General features: G+C 36.8%; 1 protein-coding gene across 2 annotated transcripts in view; it reads right to left on the bottom strand.

The window, feature by feature from the left end:
• Nucleotides 1–20,220, bottom strand: part of ERAP2 (endoplasmic reticulum aminopeptidase 2) — a 58,466-nt gene that overhangs the window by 27,420 nt on the left and 10,826 nt on the right. For both annotated transcript variants that reach the window (XM_003817930.6, XM_034960263.4), the window contains exons 4-13: nt 19,360–19,494; nt 16,861–16,981; nt 13,654–13,808; nt 10,760–10,873; nt 9,615–9,746; nt 9,252–9,383; nt 5,921–5,989; nt 4,429–4,604; nt 3,757–3,836; nt 2,555–2,738 (exon numbers count right to left, since the gene is read on the bottom strand). In XM_003817930.6, coding sequence (XP_003817978.3) covers nt 2,555–2,738; nt 3,757–3,836; nt 4,429–4,604; nt 5,921–5,989; nt 9,252–9,383; nt 9,615–9,746; nt 10,760–10,873; nt 13,654–13,808; nt 16,861–16,981; nt 19,360–19,494 — 1,298 coding nt within the window. The remainder of the gene's footprint in view (nt 1–2,554; nt 2,739–3,756; nt 3,837–4,428; nt 4,605–5,920; nt 5,990–9,251; nt 9,384–9,614; nt 9,747–10,759; nt 10,874–13,653; nt 13,809–16,860; nt 16,982–19,359; nt 19,495–20,220) is intronic.

Here is a 20,220-nt window from a genome sequence, read left to right as displayed (position 1 = left end):
ACTAAATAGTATCACCTCTTGTAAAGATTGATTTACACTGGGTGTGGTGGCTCATGCCTGTAAACTGAGCAATTTGCAAGGCTGAGCAAGAGAAGTGCTTGAGGCCAGGAATTCAATATCAGCCTGGACAATATAGGGAGACCCTGTCTCTACAAAAAAAAAAAAAAAAAAAAAAATTAAAAAGAAAAAAAAATTCTGTCTCCAAACTAAATATGATCACTATTGGTTCCTTTAATTCTTTTTTGTTTGTTTGTTTTTTGAGACAGAGTATTATTTGGTCACCCAGGCTGGAGTTCAGTGGCGTGATCTTCTGGGTTCAAGCGATTCATGTGCCTCAGCCACCCAAGTAGCTGGGATTACAGGCGTACACCACCACACTGGGCTAATTTTTTTATTTTTAGTAGAGACGGGGTTTCACTATGTTGCCCAGGCTGATCTCAAACTCCTGGCTTCAAGTGATCTGCCTGCTTCAACCTCCCAAAATGGTAGGGTTACAGGCATGAGCCACTGTGCCGGGCCTCCTTTAATTCTTAAATTGAAGTTTCATAAAGCAGGGAGGAAAGTGGTTTATAGTATTGAGAAAGAACAGCAAATAAAAATTATTTATTTTTATCTATTATGAGAGCTTTAAATTGTTTACTTATACAATTACTTTTGTTATAAATGTAATATAAGTAAATATAAACAAATTTCAGAACAACTGGAAATTAGACTCATAATTACAAAAAAACCAGAAATTAGAGAAGGCTCATAATTTCAATACCCTACACACTCAACAATAGCATTTTGAAATAATTCCTTCAGGTTTTTGTTTCCCCTTCACACTTATTTTTTTCATATGTAGTTGCAAACAAACATAATAATACACAGACTTACATTCTGCCTTTTTCTCAACTTCACATTATTTGAAATGTACTTTTCTATGTTGTCATCTCCTCCTCCTATTCATGTCATGACATTTCAAATAATTTGTATTAGATAATACTAATAATGTTAACAGCTGACATTTATTGAGTAAGTACTGCACTTACTGCTTTATCTTCATTACCTATGCAATCCTCCAAACCTTGTATATCGGATATTATTAGTAATAAAGTTTTAAAGACTGGAAAATTTAGGCTTAAAAAGGTTAAAAAAAAATTGTCCAAGCTAAAAAAATTAGTAAGTGAAGAGGTAATACTTGAAATCTTCTTGAAATTTTCATATAAAATTTGTATTCTTAACTTCATTAATCTGTCTACTTAGTGAAGAAAAGATGATTGGTTTTCCACCAATGCATCAATAACTGCAAATTTCCTCCTGCTAAATTTAGACAATCCAAGTGGATAGGCTAGAAACAGCAAAAAAGATTTCACAACTACCTAAAAGATTAATTTGCTGAATTGTCAATATTCTCCATTTTTTCCAAGTCTTGCATTGTTAATCTATCTTCTCTTCAGTCTACTCAGAGCTTCTCCTTTGAGCAGGCAAACCTCCTTCAACTAGCAATAGCCTGCTTCTTAGCTCACCTTTCATGCATTCACTTATATGTAGGATGGTGTTTTTCCTAATTTTGGCCTCCAATGACCTATGCCTCCAAGATGTTCCTGAGACCCATGGGACTGAGGATTAAGCCTCACTTCCTCTTTTCTTTCTAACTAGAGGATTTTAGTGTACCGAGAAACTTTGTCTCAGAGATGTCCTGCTGGTCACTTTCACTCAATTTGACCTAAACAAGCTCCTGAAAGAAAATTATATGTCACATTGAGTAAAGTGAGTGCATCACAGTAGTTCTCAGAATAGGGAAAGCTTGCAATGCACAATATACTTCCTGGTCCTCAATTCCCTCCAGCCATTGGTGATCTTGTGACCTGATTCATTCCACACATTATCCTGTTCATGATACATAGAAAAGGAAAGAAAACACTTTGTCCTTCCAGGAAAGTCTAGAGAGGAATGAATGCAAACAGCCATTTATTACTTCATTTCCCTACAAACGTCATACTAATTTCTCCAGTGTAAGTAATGAATAGATTTCATAACAACCCATTTAAAATTATAAAAGTTAAGACTATATTTGTACTTTTCCTTAAGAGATTACACCGGTATTTGGTGTAGCAGCTAATATCATAAATACATTTTAAATGTGGGGTCAAAAGCTCAAATACTTAGAGAGTCCACACTAAGTGAATGAAACAGGCCATTTGGGACTTTGGTGCTTGGGAGAAAGTAGGCCTGGCCTAAAGAGTTTGGCCCACTGCACTCTCCTTTATAGCTATCCTGTGGCCCACAGGATAAAGACCCACAGTTGCCAAATATCATTTTTAAGAGATTCCAGAGGTCAGGATTTTTAGGTAAAGTTCTCCACATTTTAAAATATTGGATTACAATTATAAACACTGTGTGGGTCAAAATACGTTATTAGTGGGTAGTCTTTGGCCTAGTGATCACTGTTTGAATTCCATTCAAATCCATATTAAATCAATGACCAATGTTGAACATTCAATATTGAAGTCTAGCATATCTGGTTACGAATCAGTTATTTCGCATGAAGTCAGAGGAAATGTTGCCTTACCCAACTAGCTGAAACACATCATGAATCAGACCTACTCTGTCCTTAGGTCTGAGAAGTGTGTGGTTCTGATTCAGCTGTGTAATGAGTTGGTCCCATCCATGACCCTCATAGTGAACGATGTAGTAACCATTTGAGTCCACATTAAATTTCACCCAACTGGTCTTTTCAGGTAGATCCAGAGTATCTAAGAGGATAAAATTGGCATAGACATTTTATTATCAACAAACTTATTCAGAACATCTCCAGAACTGTTAGTTTTAATCAAATTACTTATAAATCAATGGGAAGATGAAGTTTGGGGAGAGTCATAATGATATTCATTTTCATAGTTCACTGGATGATTTCTTTTGGAAAGATGGTCTTATTAAATTAATAAATAAGTTAATTCATAGGAATAAGACTGCTGAATTTGTTCTAAAAAATTGTCTATGCAGGTCTAAGAGACATGCAAGGGCCCAGTGAGCCAGATGACTAGCATGATGGGAATTTGGCTTAATTTGATGATGTCCTTGTCTCAAGGTTTAGTCACTAGTCATTGAAATATGTATGTGTAAATAGGTGATCCATTTGTTCATTTTAGTAAAAAAGGACTCCAGGTTAAGCATGACTTTGTGATGGAAAACCTCTCAAATTTTATTAAAAGTGTTTAGAAGAAAATTAAAATTATACTATGTATTTTTAATATGGCATATATTATACTAGAGGGTAAAATTACATTATAATATTCTCTCAACAACTGTGAGGTTTAGTCTTTATTCAACACAAGATGAAAAAATTGAAGCTCAGGATGAGTTTGTAAATTTTCTTAAGGTCACACATCTAATAAGTGAGAGAGTGAGGACTTGAATCCAGAAGCAATCAATTTTAAAGTATGTGCTTTTTTCCACTGAACATTTTTTGCCTTATCCATAACCTGTAAAAATAGATTAGTGGGTATTATAAGACATAAGATAGATTTCTGTTATTTCTTGATGTAAATAATCTGTCTCTAAGTGATAAAAGCACAAGAGAACTTCCCACTGAATGAAAAATCCAGATTTTCTTACTAAAAGAGTTATTTTAGTAACATATGGATAAATGACAACTTCCCTCAAATATAAATCTTTTATTGTTAGATTTACTTATTGTATCGTTCCTTCAAATAGCTCAACACATGTTTAATTTCCACATTGAAATACCTGTTTGGCTAATTAGTTCATTACCTGTCTTTGATTTTAGAATGTGTCTGTGGATCACATTAGAAGAACTCGTGGAGTAGGTCAATGGGATATGCCACAGGTACCTATGACAGAGAGTAAAGATAGTTACAGACCAAAAGAATGCTGCTGTGATTTTTCACATTGTCAGACTCAGACAGACTGTAAAAGGCACCTAAGTACCCATCATCCTTCATACTACCCACAAGTGGTCTTATAAATTTTATAGGCTAAGACTAGCATATCCTTAAGTATGCAAAAAATTATTCCATGATAATTATAAAGGAGCAGCCATATCTACCTAGTTGAACTCTGCCACAAATACTTGTGTCATTTGCTGTCCTAATCTCATACCATAACAATTTCTGCTGTTTGTATGGGAAAGAAAATCCAATATTCCTTTCACATTTTCAAAAACTGCCAGCCTGATGCTGATTCAAATAACTAAACCAAGAACTGAAGTTCTCAAGGCTGATGGAATCACTAAGAATGGTGCTCCTGAACAAAGAAGTCCGGGTTATATGAAGCTCTTTAAATCTTATCAAGTCTACTTTAGGCCTTTGATTCTTATATGGAACTAGCATCCTACAAAGTTGCCAGATGAGCTGAGAGAAAGCTAAGGAAATAACGAGGAAACTGAGATGAGGTAAGCTAGACCTAAAGAAGAAAAGCAGCCACCTCTCCTGCAGGGCCCTCCATTCAGGGTCTTCCTGGAAAACCCCCTGGAGGAAGCGCTCCTGTTGCAGTTGGAGTGAACACCCGTCTTGTTTAACCACCAGCAGGGGGATTCCTTTCTGGAGAGTCCATGTAGTCATCATCTCTTTGACCTCTGCATTTTCCCCCAGAAAGGCGAGCTGAAATGACAGGTGACTATGATAACTCAAGAGAGAGGAGACAATCCAAAGACAGAGGGACAGAAACTTCCATCTCCTTGGATGCCAGAAACAAGGCTTGGGGAACTGAAGACTCGGACTGGTATCTCAGGGAAGGGTAATCCAGGCAACTGGATTAGGGATGGCTATCCCAGGGCTGCTCTCTGCAAATTACTTGAATTGAGGGATATATACAGGATATAGTAGGGTGAATACATGGCAGGAAAAGCCAGTGAAAAGGAGGTTGAGACTGGAGTCTCTTTCCTGACCCCTTTCAAAAACAAGCAAACAAACAAAATAAAACAAACAAACAAACAAAACCCTCAAATAACAGTAGAATCCAGGAGGGGTGGTTTACGAGGGAAATATCTCTCTTTAGGGAAGCTTTAAATATTTCAACAGAACAATTTAATATCAATAGAGGTGTAGTGAATGGAGAACAAAACCTCTGGCTGCTGCACTGCTAGTATGGGTTTCTGATCACTGGATGATGCTGAACCTTCCTTTAGAAAACACAATTTAGGGCCAGGCGCCGTGAATCATGCCTGTAATCCCAGCATTTTGGGAGGCCGAGGTGGGCGAATTGCCTGAGGTCAGTCTGGCCTACATGGTGAAACCCCATCTCTACTGAAAATACAAAAAAATTAGCCGGGCATGGTGGTGTGTGCCTGTAATCCCAGCTACTTGGGAGGCTGAGGCAGAGGAATTGGTTGAACCAGAGAGGTGGAGGTTGCAGTGAGCTGAGATTGTTCCACTATACTCCAGCCTGGGCAACAGAGCGAGACTTTGTCTAAAATAAATAAATATAAATTTATGTAAATATATATTCAGGGGATTACCATGACTCTTCGTTTAAATAAAAAGTTTTCCTTTTTTCCCCTGTGATGACTTTCTTTTGTCTTTCCTGTAGTGATTCTATAACTTCCCAGAGGTAAGGAAAAAGAAAAACATATACTGTATTTCCAAACCTAACAGCATACTTATTTTGGCATTTTTCAGAGCTTAAGGGATGCCAATGCAGTAGTAACCACTCAAAAACATTTTGCGCTGAGGTATTTTTAGCTAGCAGTGGGGTTGTGGGAAAGCCGAACTATAACAACAAAAATATAGTAGCAACAGCATTGTCCCCCTAACTACCCCAAACATTTCCCCTTCAGTTTTGTTTTAGAGAAAATCGTGGGGGCTCTCTTTCTCTCCAGCTTTTAAAAGGGACAGGTGGGCTACTCTGTATGTCATACTCACTCTAGGTCAGGCTATTCCACAGATCTCTTCTACTCTGTGACTCTCTTTATCCTTACCATGTTACTTGTCATCTTGGGATCCGAATGACAAACTCCACCAGATGTAAAATCACTTTCTAAACAACTCTACAAAACAAGAACAAAAGAACACTGCAATGTAGGCATCATTAGTTGGCTGAACGTGCACATTAGCCATGGATGCAGGCATTTATTAAAAGAGCTATATGAAATAATTCATCCAGACATGATAATGAACATAAAAATGGAAAAAAAGGCATGTTTGCAGTGATCTAGGATAGAAGTCCACAAAAGTTATTTCTTTGTGTTATATATACGCATGTGTAAAGTTTCCTTAAAAAGTTCAATAAAGTCATTAACCGTTCTAAGGAAGAATCAATTTGTTGAATTTTCTATCCAATTCTTCTCTTTCCCTTAAGAAAGGTCCTATTTTATTATTTCATGCTGCATGTTATGTATGCCCCTATTTAGCATGTAGGCAACTCTGTCTAGTACTGTTAACTCTCCCCTGACATATTACAAGTTCTTTGACAGTAGGGGAAACACCTTTGTTTACCAAGGTATTCCTACAGTGGCTATCACAACAGCATGTGATGAGTGTACAATATTTCGAACTAACTGGGAATAAAATAAGAATTAAGAAAAGGACCAACTTGGCAATTGACCCTGAATAACCAGTACTTAAGGGCAACTGCAAATGAGAAAAAATGAAGAATGTGCTAAGGCTCTCAAATGCCTTTAAATGATCTTATGAAAAATAACAGCAACTAATTCTTCTCATTCTCAAGTTGCTATTGACATGTATTAGAATTGACTTTATGTGACACAATGGTGGGCAAGATATTTTCAGTAATTTATTATTTTAATACTACAGGGCCCTTTGGTGTCAGAAGGGAGTTGGTCAAAATCTAGGACCTTTAGGGGAAGATTGATGGGGGACTTTTCTTAAAACTAGGAACTAGCTGTGATATAATTGAATAACTATTGGACTTAGAGTCAGAAGACAAATTTTAAGTACTGATTATCTCACTGACTTGGTGACTTTGGGCAAATCTGTCCCTTAGTATCAGTTTTCTCACTTATAAACACGGAGTAATGATGATTACTTTATCTTTTGAGATGATTATAAGCATGATGTGACAAAAAATAACACAGGAATTTACACTGCTGGCCTAAAATGATCTGGTAATTGCTGGCCAAATTTTCTTTTTAACTCCCACCCTCTACTGCCAGTATGCACACCAAATGATAGATTCTTCCGTGTTGGAGGGGAGCTAAACTGATGTCTACAAATATACATACATGCACACACACATAGCAAGGGAGAGGGAAATGGAGAGGGATGAGAGACAGAAGCAACACAATACTTGGTGCTGAGAAGCTTAAGCGGAAGCATGGAGAAAGAGTGTCTGGACCACTGACGGTGGGTGATGGAAATGGATAGTAAAGAGCATCTTTATATGTTTTTTGTTTGTTTGTTTGTTTTGTTTTGTTTTAAGACAGAGTCTCACTCTGTCACCAGGCTGGAGTCCAGTGGTGTGATCTCAGCTCATTGCAACTCCGCCTCCTGGATTCAAGCGAGTCTCCTGCCTCAACCTCCCGAGTAGCTGGGATTACAGGTGCTCCACCAGGCCTGGCTAATTTTTTTTTTTTTTTTGTATTTTAGTAGAGATGGGTTTTCACCATGTTGGCCAGACTGACCTCAGGCAATTTGCCCACCTCGGTTTCCCAAAGTGATGGGATTACAAGCATGAGCCACCGCACCAGGCCTATAAGTATTTTTGTAAGTAAAAACTATGTATTTGAATATGTCTCAGGATTTTCAAGAAATGCAAGTAAAAAATAGGAGCTGTGAAATAATTTTTGATTGTTGGATTTTGTTTCTTTAACCACAAAATCACACATCAGTTGGACCATAAGTGTGCTTTATAAGGGCACAAAAATATCAAATGAGATAATCAACATGAAAGTGTTTTTATTCTTTAACTTTGATTTTTTATTTATTATTAATTATTGTTATTATTATTATTATTGAGACAGAGTCTCGCTCTGTCACCCAGGCTGGAGTGCAGTGGTGCAATCTCGGCTCACTGCAACTTCCAGCTCCTGGGTTCAAGTGATTCTCCTGCCTTAGCCTCACGAATAGCTGGGATTACAGGCAAGCACCACCATGCCAAGCTAATGTTTGTATTTCTAGTACAGACGGGGTTCCACGAATTGGCCAGGCTGGTCTCAAACTCCTGACCTGAAGTGATCTACCCACCTTGGTGTCCCAAAGTCTTGGGATTACAGGCGTGAGCCATTGTACCCGGCCATGAAAGTGTTTTTAAACTGTAAACTGCTGCATAAATATTAAACAATATTATTACTGTCCCTGGGACACAAGTGCTTGTAAAAAAGAAAGGATCTCTTCTGTCTACAATGACTTAGGGTTCTTCTAATTACAGGTATGAGTTCTCTGGGTCTAATGGTTCTATAAAAAATTATTTTCTTTGCAGTTGGAAATTTTAAAATATTTTAATAATTATTAGAATCATCTGAATTAACTGAATTTTTCTGCTTTGCCTTTCCTATTATCTACATGAATCCCAAAGACGAAGAGACCATAAGTTCTTTAATCAATCATTAACTGCTTATTAATCACTATTATAAGATCAACATATGCTAGGTGCTATCACATTAAAAAAAAGAATAGACACAATTTTTGTTCTTAAGCACATTATCATTATTGAACTAATAAAAACAATAAAAGAGGGTACTATTATGTGGAACAGATTATAAGTGCACTGCTAAGAATTTAGCAGACAGGCAAACGAATGAGGGCTGGAACAGTCTGTAAGGAGGAGGTGAAATCTCAGCTGGATCTTGAAAGTTGGGTGGCATTTGAATTGTTGGAAAGAAGAAAGGGCATTTCAGCTAGTAAAGGCGCTAGAAATATAGGCACAATGATCTAGAGATTGAGCAAGATTTCTTCTTATAAGAGAGAAGATTAGTTTTGCTCAACAAATATATACACATTGGGGAATACAGTTGACAACCTTAAAATTTGCCAGAGATTAGGTGTTATATGGTAGAAATTACAACATTTTAAAGATTTTAGATCAAGGGAACATAAAAGTGTAGGATTAGTCATAGAAGAGAAACCAAAGAAAGTCAGGTCAAATAGTGAGCCCCTGGGGCCACCCCAGCGTGACATCCTAGTGTGGTGTTAGAGGAAAAAGGGAAGTGCTGCCTTCTATAGACCATGACAACATAGCAAGCAGAATAAATATGGTTGACTGACAATATATAGCTATTTATAAACATTCACAATTATTCTGTTACTTTCTAGATTAAATAACAGTCTATCGTTACCCAACATATGACTTACATTTGACAGACTGCTCCACAAGTCATCATTCTTAGCATTTCTATAGCTGAACTTCTTTAAGTACTGAATTATTCCTTTCTGGAATTTCTCCTCACCCAGAAAATCCTTGAGCATATTCAAAATACAAGCTCCCTTTAAAAAAAAAACAAAAGAGTTGAAAAAAGAGATAAAGAAAATGGTAGTATGGTATGTTTTTAAAGGAAGCTTAAATTTTACGGAACATGTGTGATGTCTGAAAAGTGAACAAATAAAAAGTGAAACAAGTAGCAGGAACTGGCACCAATGACTTAAACTGCTGATTCTATAGTCATTATTACATTTCTTCTGAAAGCAGAGCTTCCACCTGCACGTGATATTTACTACCTTGTTATAGGAAACTTCATCAAACATTTCCTGTATTTGAGTCGGGGTTTCCGCTGGTTTGGAGATAGGGCGGGATGAATTCAATGAATCTTTTGTAATTACTTCAAAACACACATTCAAAAAATAGTCATCCTAAACAGGGAGAAAAATGTTTAGTTTTAGTTTCTATTTGACACTGTAAAAGCAATAGAAAACATAGTAGGTTTAGTAAGATGTTCTTAGAGGTAAGATTTCAATCAATATTTCTTGGGAGATGTTTCTTTTCTTGTATGTATTCCCCTTTGGCCAAAGGGGAATACATCTTTTTAAAGTTTCTCTACTTTAAAAAGATACAAATCCAATATTCCTTCAGACATTGCCTGAATGTTTACCATGTACCAGCCCTTGAATACAGAAATAAAATAATGGTTTCCATTTAGTGAATACTTGTTACGTGCCTAGACCTATCATCTGCAATCCTGTCAACACCTCTGCAAGGGAGATATGGTATATGCATTTTACAAATAAGAATATATAAAGCTTTGGCATTAAGCCACAAATTCAGTACATACACAGTAACAAGAAGAGCCTAACTTTGAATCCATGTCTGTCTATAGTGTACTGGACTAAATATATATCCCAAAGACCTAATTAACCATTACTAACCACCTTGATATGCAAATTTGTGTAGTGTTCAGACCACTATATTCGTTTTTAAAAAAGACGTACCTGAAGAAATCCCTTCACACATTTTGGGGAAGCCAGCAGACCCTTTGGAAATTCTAGAAAAGTACACCCCCAGTGATGCTGATTTCAGGTTACATGCCGAGAACTCTCTATAGTACCTAGTAGCCATGGGCATTCCTGTGCAGATGTATACAAACAGTGATGTTCTTTCCTCTCAACCCACATACACAGTTCTACATTTGTATTAGTTTGCCTTCTCTCTTTACAGACTTTGGGGTGACAGATTTATGTTGATTGTTTTCTAAAACCTTCAATGTTTCATCCAGTTCTGTGATCTGTTTCGTGTATCAAACAAAATGCCATATGTTCAAAAACCACAACATTATGTAGTTTTTCTGTTTAACATTCACTTGAAATTTTAATAGTGAATTGATGATTCTTTACACCATATAGTATGATACACAGAATTGTGAACTTACAAATTGCAGCTCTGGATATGTAGCATTAACAGCGATAAGTTCCATGTATTTTGCAAAACCCTCATTAAGCCAAATATCATTCCACCATTCCATTGTGACCAGGTTGCCAAACCACTAGGAGGTAAAAACTCAATATTATTAGAAGTTAAACAAATAAAAATTATTAACTTTAGCAAAAAAATACAATGGTTACTAACTTTTTTTTTATTAGTTAGGATCTCTCTTCTCTCTTTGCTACCCTTTTCTCTCTGTACAATTTTCTTCTACTGATTTCCTTGCCTTCTTATTCTCACCATCACATTTTTGCTTGGTTTTCTTTTTTCTTTTTTTTGTGTGTTCTCAATGCCCTTAACTCTTCGACTTTCATTCTATCTGCCCAACATTTCCTAGTTATTAGATTTAATATTAAGAAAGAAAATGGAACACTTTATGGAGGTAGTTTTTTTCTTTCCTGCCCAATAAGAACAATCTTACCTTGTCCTTGATATATGATGATGTTCAAGGGAGAAATATAAATCCAAGTGTCCTGGGTGAAGTTATCTTTTTATATTAAGTAGCAGGTACTTAGGAGAATCATAAGAATTCATTTAGGGCTCTCAGGTTGTTATATAATATTACCGAAGAGCAAATTCAGTTGTTAACCTCTGCCCCTGACTTACTTCAGTGGGCCACTAGAAACAATAAAGGTCTAAGATTTAAAAAATAAAAAGGATGCATAAAGATAATTGACATATTTACCCTTTACCTATATTTGATCTGTATTATGCATTTTAAATATTACTATTCTTTTATGTGCTTTTATGTTTTATTTATTTAGTTTATATGCCTAATACTGCACATCTAGTGTATGTCTCTAAGATTGCAATCTCTAGACGGACCAAAGCTTCAACAATAAGATTCTAAGATTTGGAAGAGCCTGGTTATAGTTACAGAACAGAAAATTATAAGTCTGTAGCTTCTAGAAACAGTTTAAGCACTATTCCTTTTCTGACAGTCTTCAGATTACTTTACAAGTGGGCAGCAATCTTCTGAAGGGCATTCATGGAAAGGGAGAGGTGTTTCCTCAATTTGAAAACCGGTGAATATAAGAAGTACAGGATAAACTGATTCTAGCCACTTTACCAGTTAGCAAGACTAGTTTATTCATTCATTCAGTAAATACCTACGGAGAACCTACTGCGTTCCTGGCACCATGCCATATGTTAGAAATACAAAGATGTATATAATATAGCCACTGCCTCAATACAAATGATGGAGGTCAACCAGTAGACAAATAAATACAGTAAAGCAGGTGCTAAGATCAATGTCTTTGCCAGGGACAGAGGGGATTCCAGGAGGAAATGATCAGTTTTGCCAGGACAGTGTTCATTTCCTGAGCCTTGTAAATAGTACTCAGGTATGCTGAATATCAGGTAGTAGGAGCAAAGGCAGAGTGATACAACCTGGCATGTTCAGAAAATGGCAGGTAATCTTGGATAGCTAAAGCTTAGGTGTAGGCAAGAGATGAGGCTGGAGAGGTAAAAAGGATCTGGGTCATGGGAACCTTGTATGCCAAGCTAAGACAGTTGGCATGAGGGAATCTTTGCCAGGGTTATGCACAGAGTGACATGTTAACATGGTAATCAATGGGAAGACAAAAAAGTGGGGGCAAAAATTCCAGTGCTGTTTGCTGCTTCAGCACTTGACTGCATCTCCGTGGAAGAGAAGCTATTAAAGGGAGGGCCAGAGGGAGCATGGAGCCTCAGAGGTAGAGCTCACAGAGCACTTCCCTACAAACAATTGGCAGAAAGATTAGAAATCCCCAGACTCAGTTAAGTGCTTTAGAGCTCCTGGTGACTCATGATCAAAACACCTAAAATGCGCCAGTGGGGAGATTTTGAACCAAAGGAAGCAGCCCATGTGTTCTCGAAGCACAGTGTTGAGCATGGCTCTCTGTGTAACAGAGTATTTAGTTCACTGCTTTAAAGAACAACAGCTCATTATTGTGGTGACGATAAAGGATAAAGTTAAAATGTTTTAAATAAGAGATTTTACCAGATTCTACAACAGAATGATATTTGCCCACTTGGTGAAAGACAATTTTGGTGACTTTAATAATTTACTGCATTACTGAGAGTTTTCAGAAATGAAATAGAGGGAATAGTCTCCAATATCTATAGACCTAGTTTTACAATTCCACATTTGTATGTAATACAGTGTTGATAGATGGCCCTTAGATAAGTTATTTTGCAAGAAATAGTAGTATTTCTTGTAGATGTAGTGGCCGTTGTCATCATCATTAATAACTAACACTTATTGAGTGCTTACTATGTGATCCGCACACTTTCCCTATCCATAATCCTCACAACAGCTTTATGAAACAGAACTATTATTAACTTAATTTTATAGATGGGGACACTGAACTTCAGAGAGTTAGGTATGTGCCCAGGATCATCAACCCATCAAATTTCACTTGAAGTATTTCATTATGGCCATGTAAGCACAGGTTCCAACTGAAGGAAGAGTGATTTTGCCCTAGATTGGAATGCCAGAGCACCAGGGGATATAAGGAGAAATATTTTTAGTAGAAATCTTTATTTGTAAGGTTTCCAATTCTGTGCTTCATGTGTCTGTATAGTCACTTCCCTTCTTTTCCCAAATGACATTTGAAGGCTTTGCTTTGAAAGGTTTTAGAGGATAAATTTAATGGCTACTTCTCGTAATAAAATTCCAGTATGCACACCACAGTTCAGAGACTGAGTACTGTGCTACTTGACGTTGTGTTAGGTTTAGTAGTCTCTAAGTTCCCCTCTAGAGGTAAATGAGATGATTTATTTTGTTTCAGGAAGATTGGTCATGTTCTATATAATGTTATTTTGAACTGATATCGAGATAATGTCATGAGTGCCAAGTACCTGGTGCGCCAGTTCATGGGCTATGACTCTGGTGACCCACAGTTTATCGGAAGCAGAAGAGGTCTTGGGGTCAAAAAGCAGTGACGTCTCCCTATATGTAATGAGGCCCCAATTTTCCATGGCTCCAGGTGCAAAGTCAGGAATAGCAATTAAATCTAAGAAATAAGAACAACCATACTTGAGTTTTATGGCTCCCACACCAGAAATAGAATTTGCTCTCTGCTCAAATACACTATGATCCTTTAAGCATATTTAAGCAGACTTTTTGAAAACATCAAGAATATCTTAACATTGACAGGGTGTCTTATAGTTGCGCTGAAAATAATCAGTGCCCATTATCAAGTGGAATAAGTTGTACAAAGAGTTTTGTAGATGAAGTAACATATGGACATTTAACCATTTTCTTCCTGAAAGTGCTGAACTCTGAAAATATTTTGGGTGCCTTACTGCCAAGAAAATAATTTATTTAAAACAATCATATTGTGTTTTATGTTAGTACTGCTGAAAACTTTAAAAGGGGTATCAAATAATTTCTAATATGTTTGAGATTCATCAAAACGTATAATGAACTCATTTTTAGAAAAAACAAAAAGATGCATGATTTTAATTTCAGGAGAACACCTCTTAGGAGCCATCTCTATAGTCAATATTTCGATTGATATTTCTAGCAAATATAGCCTCTATTATGAGCACATGTCCTTCTAAGACAGCAGAGGAAAAAAGCTCTGGGAATTGATTCTGACTTCAATTTCCTTTTCAACACTGATATTTCCTCTACTTCTTAAGAAAGTGTTGTGGGGGGAAAAAGTGCAATCTAATCATTTAAACAACTCAGGTATAATGCACTAATTTGCATTACGTGTGTGTGTGTGTGTGTGTGTATACCATATATGTGTGGGTGTGTGTGTATATATATATATATACCGTATATGGGCATATATATATATACACATATATACACACACACACATATATATACCTGTATATGTGTGTGTGTGTATATACATATATATGTACCTGTATATGTGTGTGTATATACATATATATGTACCTGTATATGTGTGTGTATATACATATATATGTACCTGTATATGTGTGTGTATATGTATATGTGTGTGTGTATATATACACATATATATACATATATACATATATATACATATATACATATATATACACACATATCCATATACAGGTATAAATGTATGTGCATGGTTTACTATCCTTTGCTAATGGTTTCACGTAGGCTAAAAAATTTCTGGCTAATATTTAGTCTTTGAGTTCTGCTAGCTAAAATGTTCTGTTTAGCTGGAAAAAAAGATAATTTTTTAAAAGTTTGAAATGAACCAAGTCACTTGGCTTATAATTACATTGTCTGGAGTTAATACTGGTTAATTCTAGTACATTAAAAACAAGTATACATAACACAATCAAAAACTAAATTAGCGCTAATAATTAGTATTCATTAGCACTTCAAATGTGGGAATGACTTTTCTTCTAAATTGCATTGATGATTTTATAGTAGTGGGACTTATATCTGCTCTATTTTTTCCTAAGCTGCATGCTTCTTTTCCGTTAGTCTTAAAGATATTTCATATGCTCTTTAAGACTGCATTTTTCAAGAACAACATTAATATTGTTGATGGCTGTTATTAATCTTTCCTTGACTTTTGATCTAAAGTACAGCAGTGAATTACATATAAATGGGATTTAGTATATCTGTACTAAAGAGTATATAGAACCTGCACAATAATAGCAGAGTAAGACTCAGGAACTATCGAAATAAGTACCTGGATATAGCTTTTAATTTTTTTAAGCCTGGAACTGTATGCCAATTGATGGTCCCTTTTAATTTATGTAAGGAAAATGCATTGGAGTTGAGGGCAAGAGGCGAAAAAGGACAGGATAAGAAGTATATCCTAAATTCCAAAGGAAAAAAATTGTTTTGTCACTGTCAGAAACCCCAAGCACTAATCTTTATATGCTATGAAACTTTCTTCAGTTTTTATATGCTCTACAACAGGGGTCCCTAACCCCAGGGCTGCGGACCAGTACCTGTCAATGGCCTATTAGAAACTGGGCTGCATGGCAGGAGGTGAGCGGTGGGCGAGAGAGCATGACTGCCTGAGCTCCGCCTCCTGCCAGATCAGAGGTGGCATTAGATTCTCATAGGAGCATGAATCCTATTGTGAACTGCGCATGTGAGGGATCTAAGTTGCGTGTTCCTTATGAGAATCTAATGCCCAATGCTCTGAGGTGGAACAGTTTCATCCAAAAACCATCCACCCAATCTTCGTGGAAAAATTGTTTCCACAAATCTGGTCCCTAGTGTCAAAAAGGTTGGGGATCGCTTCTGTACAACCTTCTAAAAATAACGTTTTTTATTTTTTAAGATAGAAAATTAAAAGCAAGATAGACTATGAGTATCATCTCATGTAAAGACCTACTACCACAACCAGATGATCTGTTTCCTGCAATTTTTAAAAAATCTGTTCCACAGTCTTACCATCCAACCTCAGTGCCCAACATAGATAACGGATGGAAGCATAGTTTTCAGTTCTCTCTCTACATAAACTTTTGACAACTTTTATAAAAGATTGCTGACCTTGTACAAATAAGATACGGTGATTCCTCCGGAAATCCCTCTAATTCTAATATGCAATGCGTGTGTGTGTGTGTGTATGTATTTTTTAATGGAAAATCCATTCTCTAATCAATGCTGCTGGGCATAGAAGAGCAGCACGATGGGAGGTGTGTTTCCCTCCCACAGAAGAGGAACATAATGGATGAGAGCGTTGATGTCCGCCACAGGGAGCCACAGCATCTTGGACATGTGGACCCCTATTTTGAACAGAGCAGTCACTGTGTTCCTTCTTTTTCTCCCCATCTCTTTCCTGGACCCTCTACCTGGCTTCTGTCCCAGCCTCCAGTGTGTGCCCTTTCTGATCAGCCTGGGAAAGAGTTCGATGCAGATATGTTAACGTTAAACCTGATAAAAGAATAGAGAAGTGATCCACACTGTTGGGGCATGTCATAAATATTTTATTTTCTACACTCAAGAATCATCTCTGAGGAACAAATTATTTTTTCCTGAGCTAACTGAATTCCTCAGTGCTCATTTAAATCACATAGAAAGAGAAAGAGGGAAGAGATCAAAGCAAGTTTTATGAGCAAAAATGAAGACAATAATGTGGAATTTGAACATACCCAGTTTGGAGAGTGGATAGTAGATATCAAAGTACTTTTCATAAAAATCAAGTAGCTTCAGTGATGCCTGCAAAGCATAATGTGTTTGATTCCGTTTGTCTGGGGATGCATAGATGGACACCTGGGAAATGTGGATCAGAAGAGGTTTTTGAATGACAGCTCCCTGGCATAATTCCATTCCTGATAACCCTCTCACACAGAAAGGCAGACTGCATCTTTTCAAGAAAGTATTAAGATACCATTAAGCATGTTGTCAATAAGGATAAGAGGTTCTGTGAAGTATTAAAGCAAAAGTCAGTCTTGAAAATTACAAACACCCTGAATCTTCTGTTACAATCCATTTCCTCAGTGCTCATCTGTGACTTTCAAATCATGTTAACCCATTGTATCATAATCCAAGTATATCATAGAGAGGAACCCACTTGAGTTCATCTCTATGATATACTTTAAAACTTGTCAACTAGCTTTCCAAAATGATGACCACAAACACAATTCAAATAAAACATAGGTTTCTTCTAGACCTATGTGGGAAGCCATGAAGAACTTATTAGATCCGCCCTCTGTCAAGCTTGCTTTAAACTAAGAAATGCTCAAATATGTTCAATGGCTCCCCCAAAGAAATTAGCTATCAAGTAGAAAAAATAGAATTAGATTCAAATTTTCTTGCCTTCCAAGTATGGAGCTACTTTTATTTCATGACCAACTTTTATGTTCTGAATTAACTGAAGTCCTTCAGAACTTTTATGCAGAAAAAATGTAAACGGCCACCATTTTTTGACAGTTTACCAGGCACTGTGCTGAATGCTTACGTATAAAATCTAATTTAATACTTGCGCCCACTCTATGAAGCGGTGCCATTTTATAGGTGAAGCAATAAAAACACATAACGATTTAGTAACTTGCTCCAGATCACCCAGGCTGAAAGTTGTAGAGCTGGGACGTGAATCCAAAGAGGCTGACAGGAACCTGTCCTCTGAAGTGCCATTCACCTCCTGCACATCCATGTCTATGCATAGACATTCATGTCTAAGTGCAGAGGTGCCATGATGTGTATGTGTGCTACACAACTCATATATCTACATATTCATGAACATAATACGTATGTAAATTGTAATAGATACTTTATACTGATTTTTCTTTTTTTTTTCTTTTATTCTTTTCTTTCTTTTTTTTTTTCTTTTGAGATGAAGTCTCACTCTTGTCACCCAGGCTGGAGTGCCTGGTGCAATGTCAGTTCACTGCAACATCCGCCTCCCGGGTTCAAGCGATTCTCCTGCCTCAGCCTCCCGAGTAGCTGGGATTACAGGTGCCTGACACCATGCCTGGCTAATTTTTGTATTTTTAGTAGAGAGGGGTTTCACCATGTTGGCCAGGCTGGTCTCAAACTCCTGACCTCAGGCGATCTGCCAGCCTCCGCCTCCCAAAGGGCTGGGATTACAGGCATCAGCCACTGTGCCCAGCCTATGCCCATTTTTCAAAAGCATTATTTTATAACTCTTTAAAAATGTTTTTAAGTCTATAATTTGGTCCCTTGGGATAAGAAGTTCTTTTTTATTTATTTAATGTGTTCACTGATGTTTGCAAATATTTAACTACAAAGATAATCATTAGGTATTGTTGTAAGTTTTTGCAAACAACGAAGACTCTAAAAATTATAAAGATCTTCTTTCATTGAGGGAAAAAAGTTATAAAAAACAGTTGGAAACTGTCGGGCACGGTGGCTCACGCCTGTAATCCCAACACTTTGGGAGGCCAAGGCAGGAGGATCACCTGAGGTCAGGAGTTCAAGACCAGCCTGGTCAACATGGTGAAACCCCATCTCTACAAATATACAAAAATTAGCCAGGCATGATGGCCTGTGTTTGTAGTCCCAGCTACTTGGGAGGCTGAGGCAGGAGAATTGCTTGAACCCAGGAGACGGAGATTGCAGTGAGCCGAGATAGCATCATTGCACTCCAGCCTGGGCAACAGAGTGAGACTCTGTCTCAAAAAAAAAAAAAAAAAAGTCGGAAACAACATACATGCCCAAAAATAAGATACTGATTTTAAAATCCTTATTAAACCTCCATGCAATTATTAATATTATTTAAAATTTTAAATGACATTCAACTTTTATGGCATATTTTGATAAAAATGGGTTAAAAATAGTCAATATATTATTGTGCAAAGGGTATATATGTATGTGTGTGTGTGTATATATATATATATATATACACTTTGAAAATTACCTTTACATATATAGTAAGTAAATACTGTTACTATGTACACCCATATATGCTGACATACATATAGAAAATATTTGGAAGGCTTACATTAATATTATCAGTAGTTGTATCTTGGTGACAGGACTATGGATAATTTTTAATTTAGTTTTTTATCTATCTCTTTTTGTAATATAAACATAATACTTTGATAACAATGAAAAACATGAGAAAACAAAAGTTCATTGCTCTCAGGACACTTTTCTGCACTGCGTAGAACGTTAGAACTCAGTCTCACCTTGACCCCTGATGAAGTGAAGCCACTCACAGAGTGGAAATCACAAACTATGTAGGCTACAAGGTATGTACTCATTTTTACAGTAGTTTCAAAGTGATCTTCCAAAAGACCTCCTTCAAGTTCAATTGTCTTAACCTACAGAAAGGAAAAGGAATAATCAGTACTTGAAAACTGGAGTATTTCATAACCATGCCTATGACTTATGGCAGGTGAGTTAGAGGCAAGCCTCATACTCTGAAGGACAATCGATGACCTCCTAGGGGGGCAATGGCCTCTCCTAGTGTTCTGTAGCCTCTCTTACCTCTATTGCTTTTACCCCAACACTCTGTTGAAAACAAAAAGCCCTGCTTTTGAGATCCCCAAAGCACAAAAATGCCAAATCTCATTTTGTTGATTGAAAGCATAAAAATATTACATATTTATATTTTCTTAAAATGCAATAATTTCCAACACTGGCATCAATTCAACTTCTGGGCTTTTAAGTAAAATACCAGATAATGGCCCCTTTCCCTTTATTTGTTGTACAAGAAATACACCCCTGTGGAAAAAGAAAACAGGAAGTGAAACTGAACTAGAGCCTTCACATTATCTTTTAATCCTGTTATGTGGGTGTGAGGTTGGTGTTGTTTCTCAGGTGAGGAAACAGAGACTCTGAAATGTTCACAGAATTGTTGGAGATCACATGGCTAGTTCCACGGTAGGACCAAGATGTGGATGTGACCGTGTGACTCCAAAGATGATGCTCATTCTCTCACTTGCTGCGTGACAGCTTGAGTCATGGTCTTATTTTATCTTTGCTTCATTGATTCAGCAATGAAGGCAGTCAGGCCAAGGAGGTCATTAGTAATTTAAGCTTCTGTC

Source organism: Pan paniscus, chromosome 4 (genome assembly GCF_029289425.2).
Source record: "Pan paniscus chromosome 4, NHGRI_mPanPan1-v2.0_pri, whole genome shotgun sequence".
In the NCBI taxonomy this organism is placed as follows: domain Eukaryota; kingdom Metazoa; phylum Chordata; class Mammalia; order Primates; family Hominidae; genus Pan; species Pan paniscus.
The sequence above is the reverse complement of the archived record's forward strand: the minus strand, read 5'-3'. Positions and strand labels throughout refer to the sequence as shown.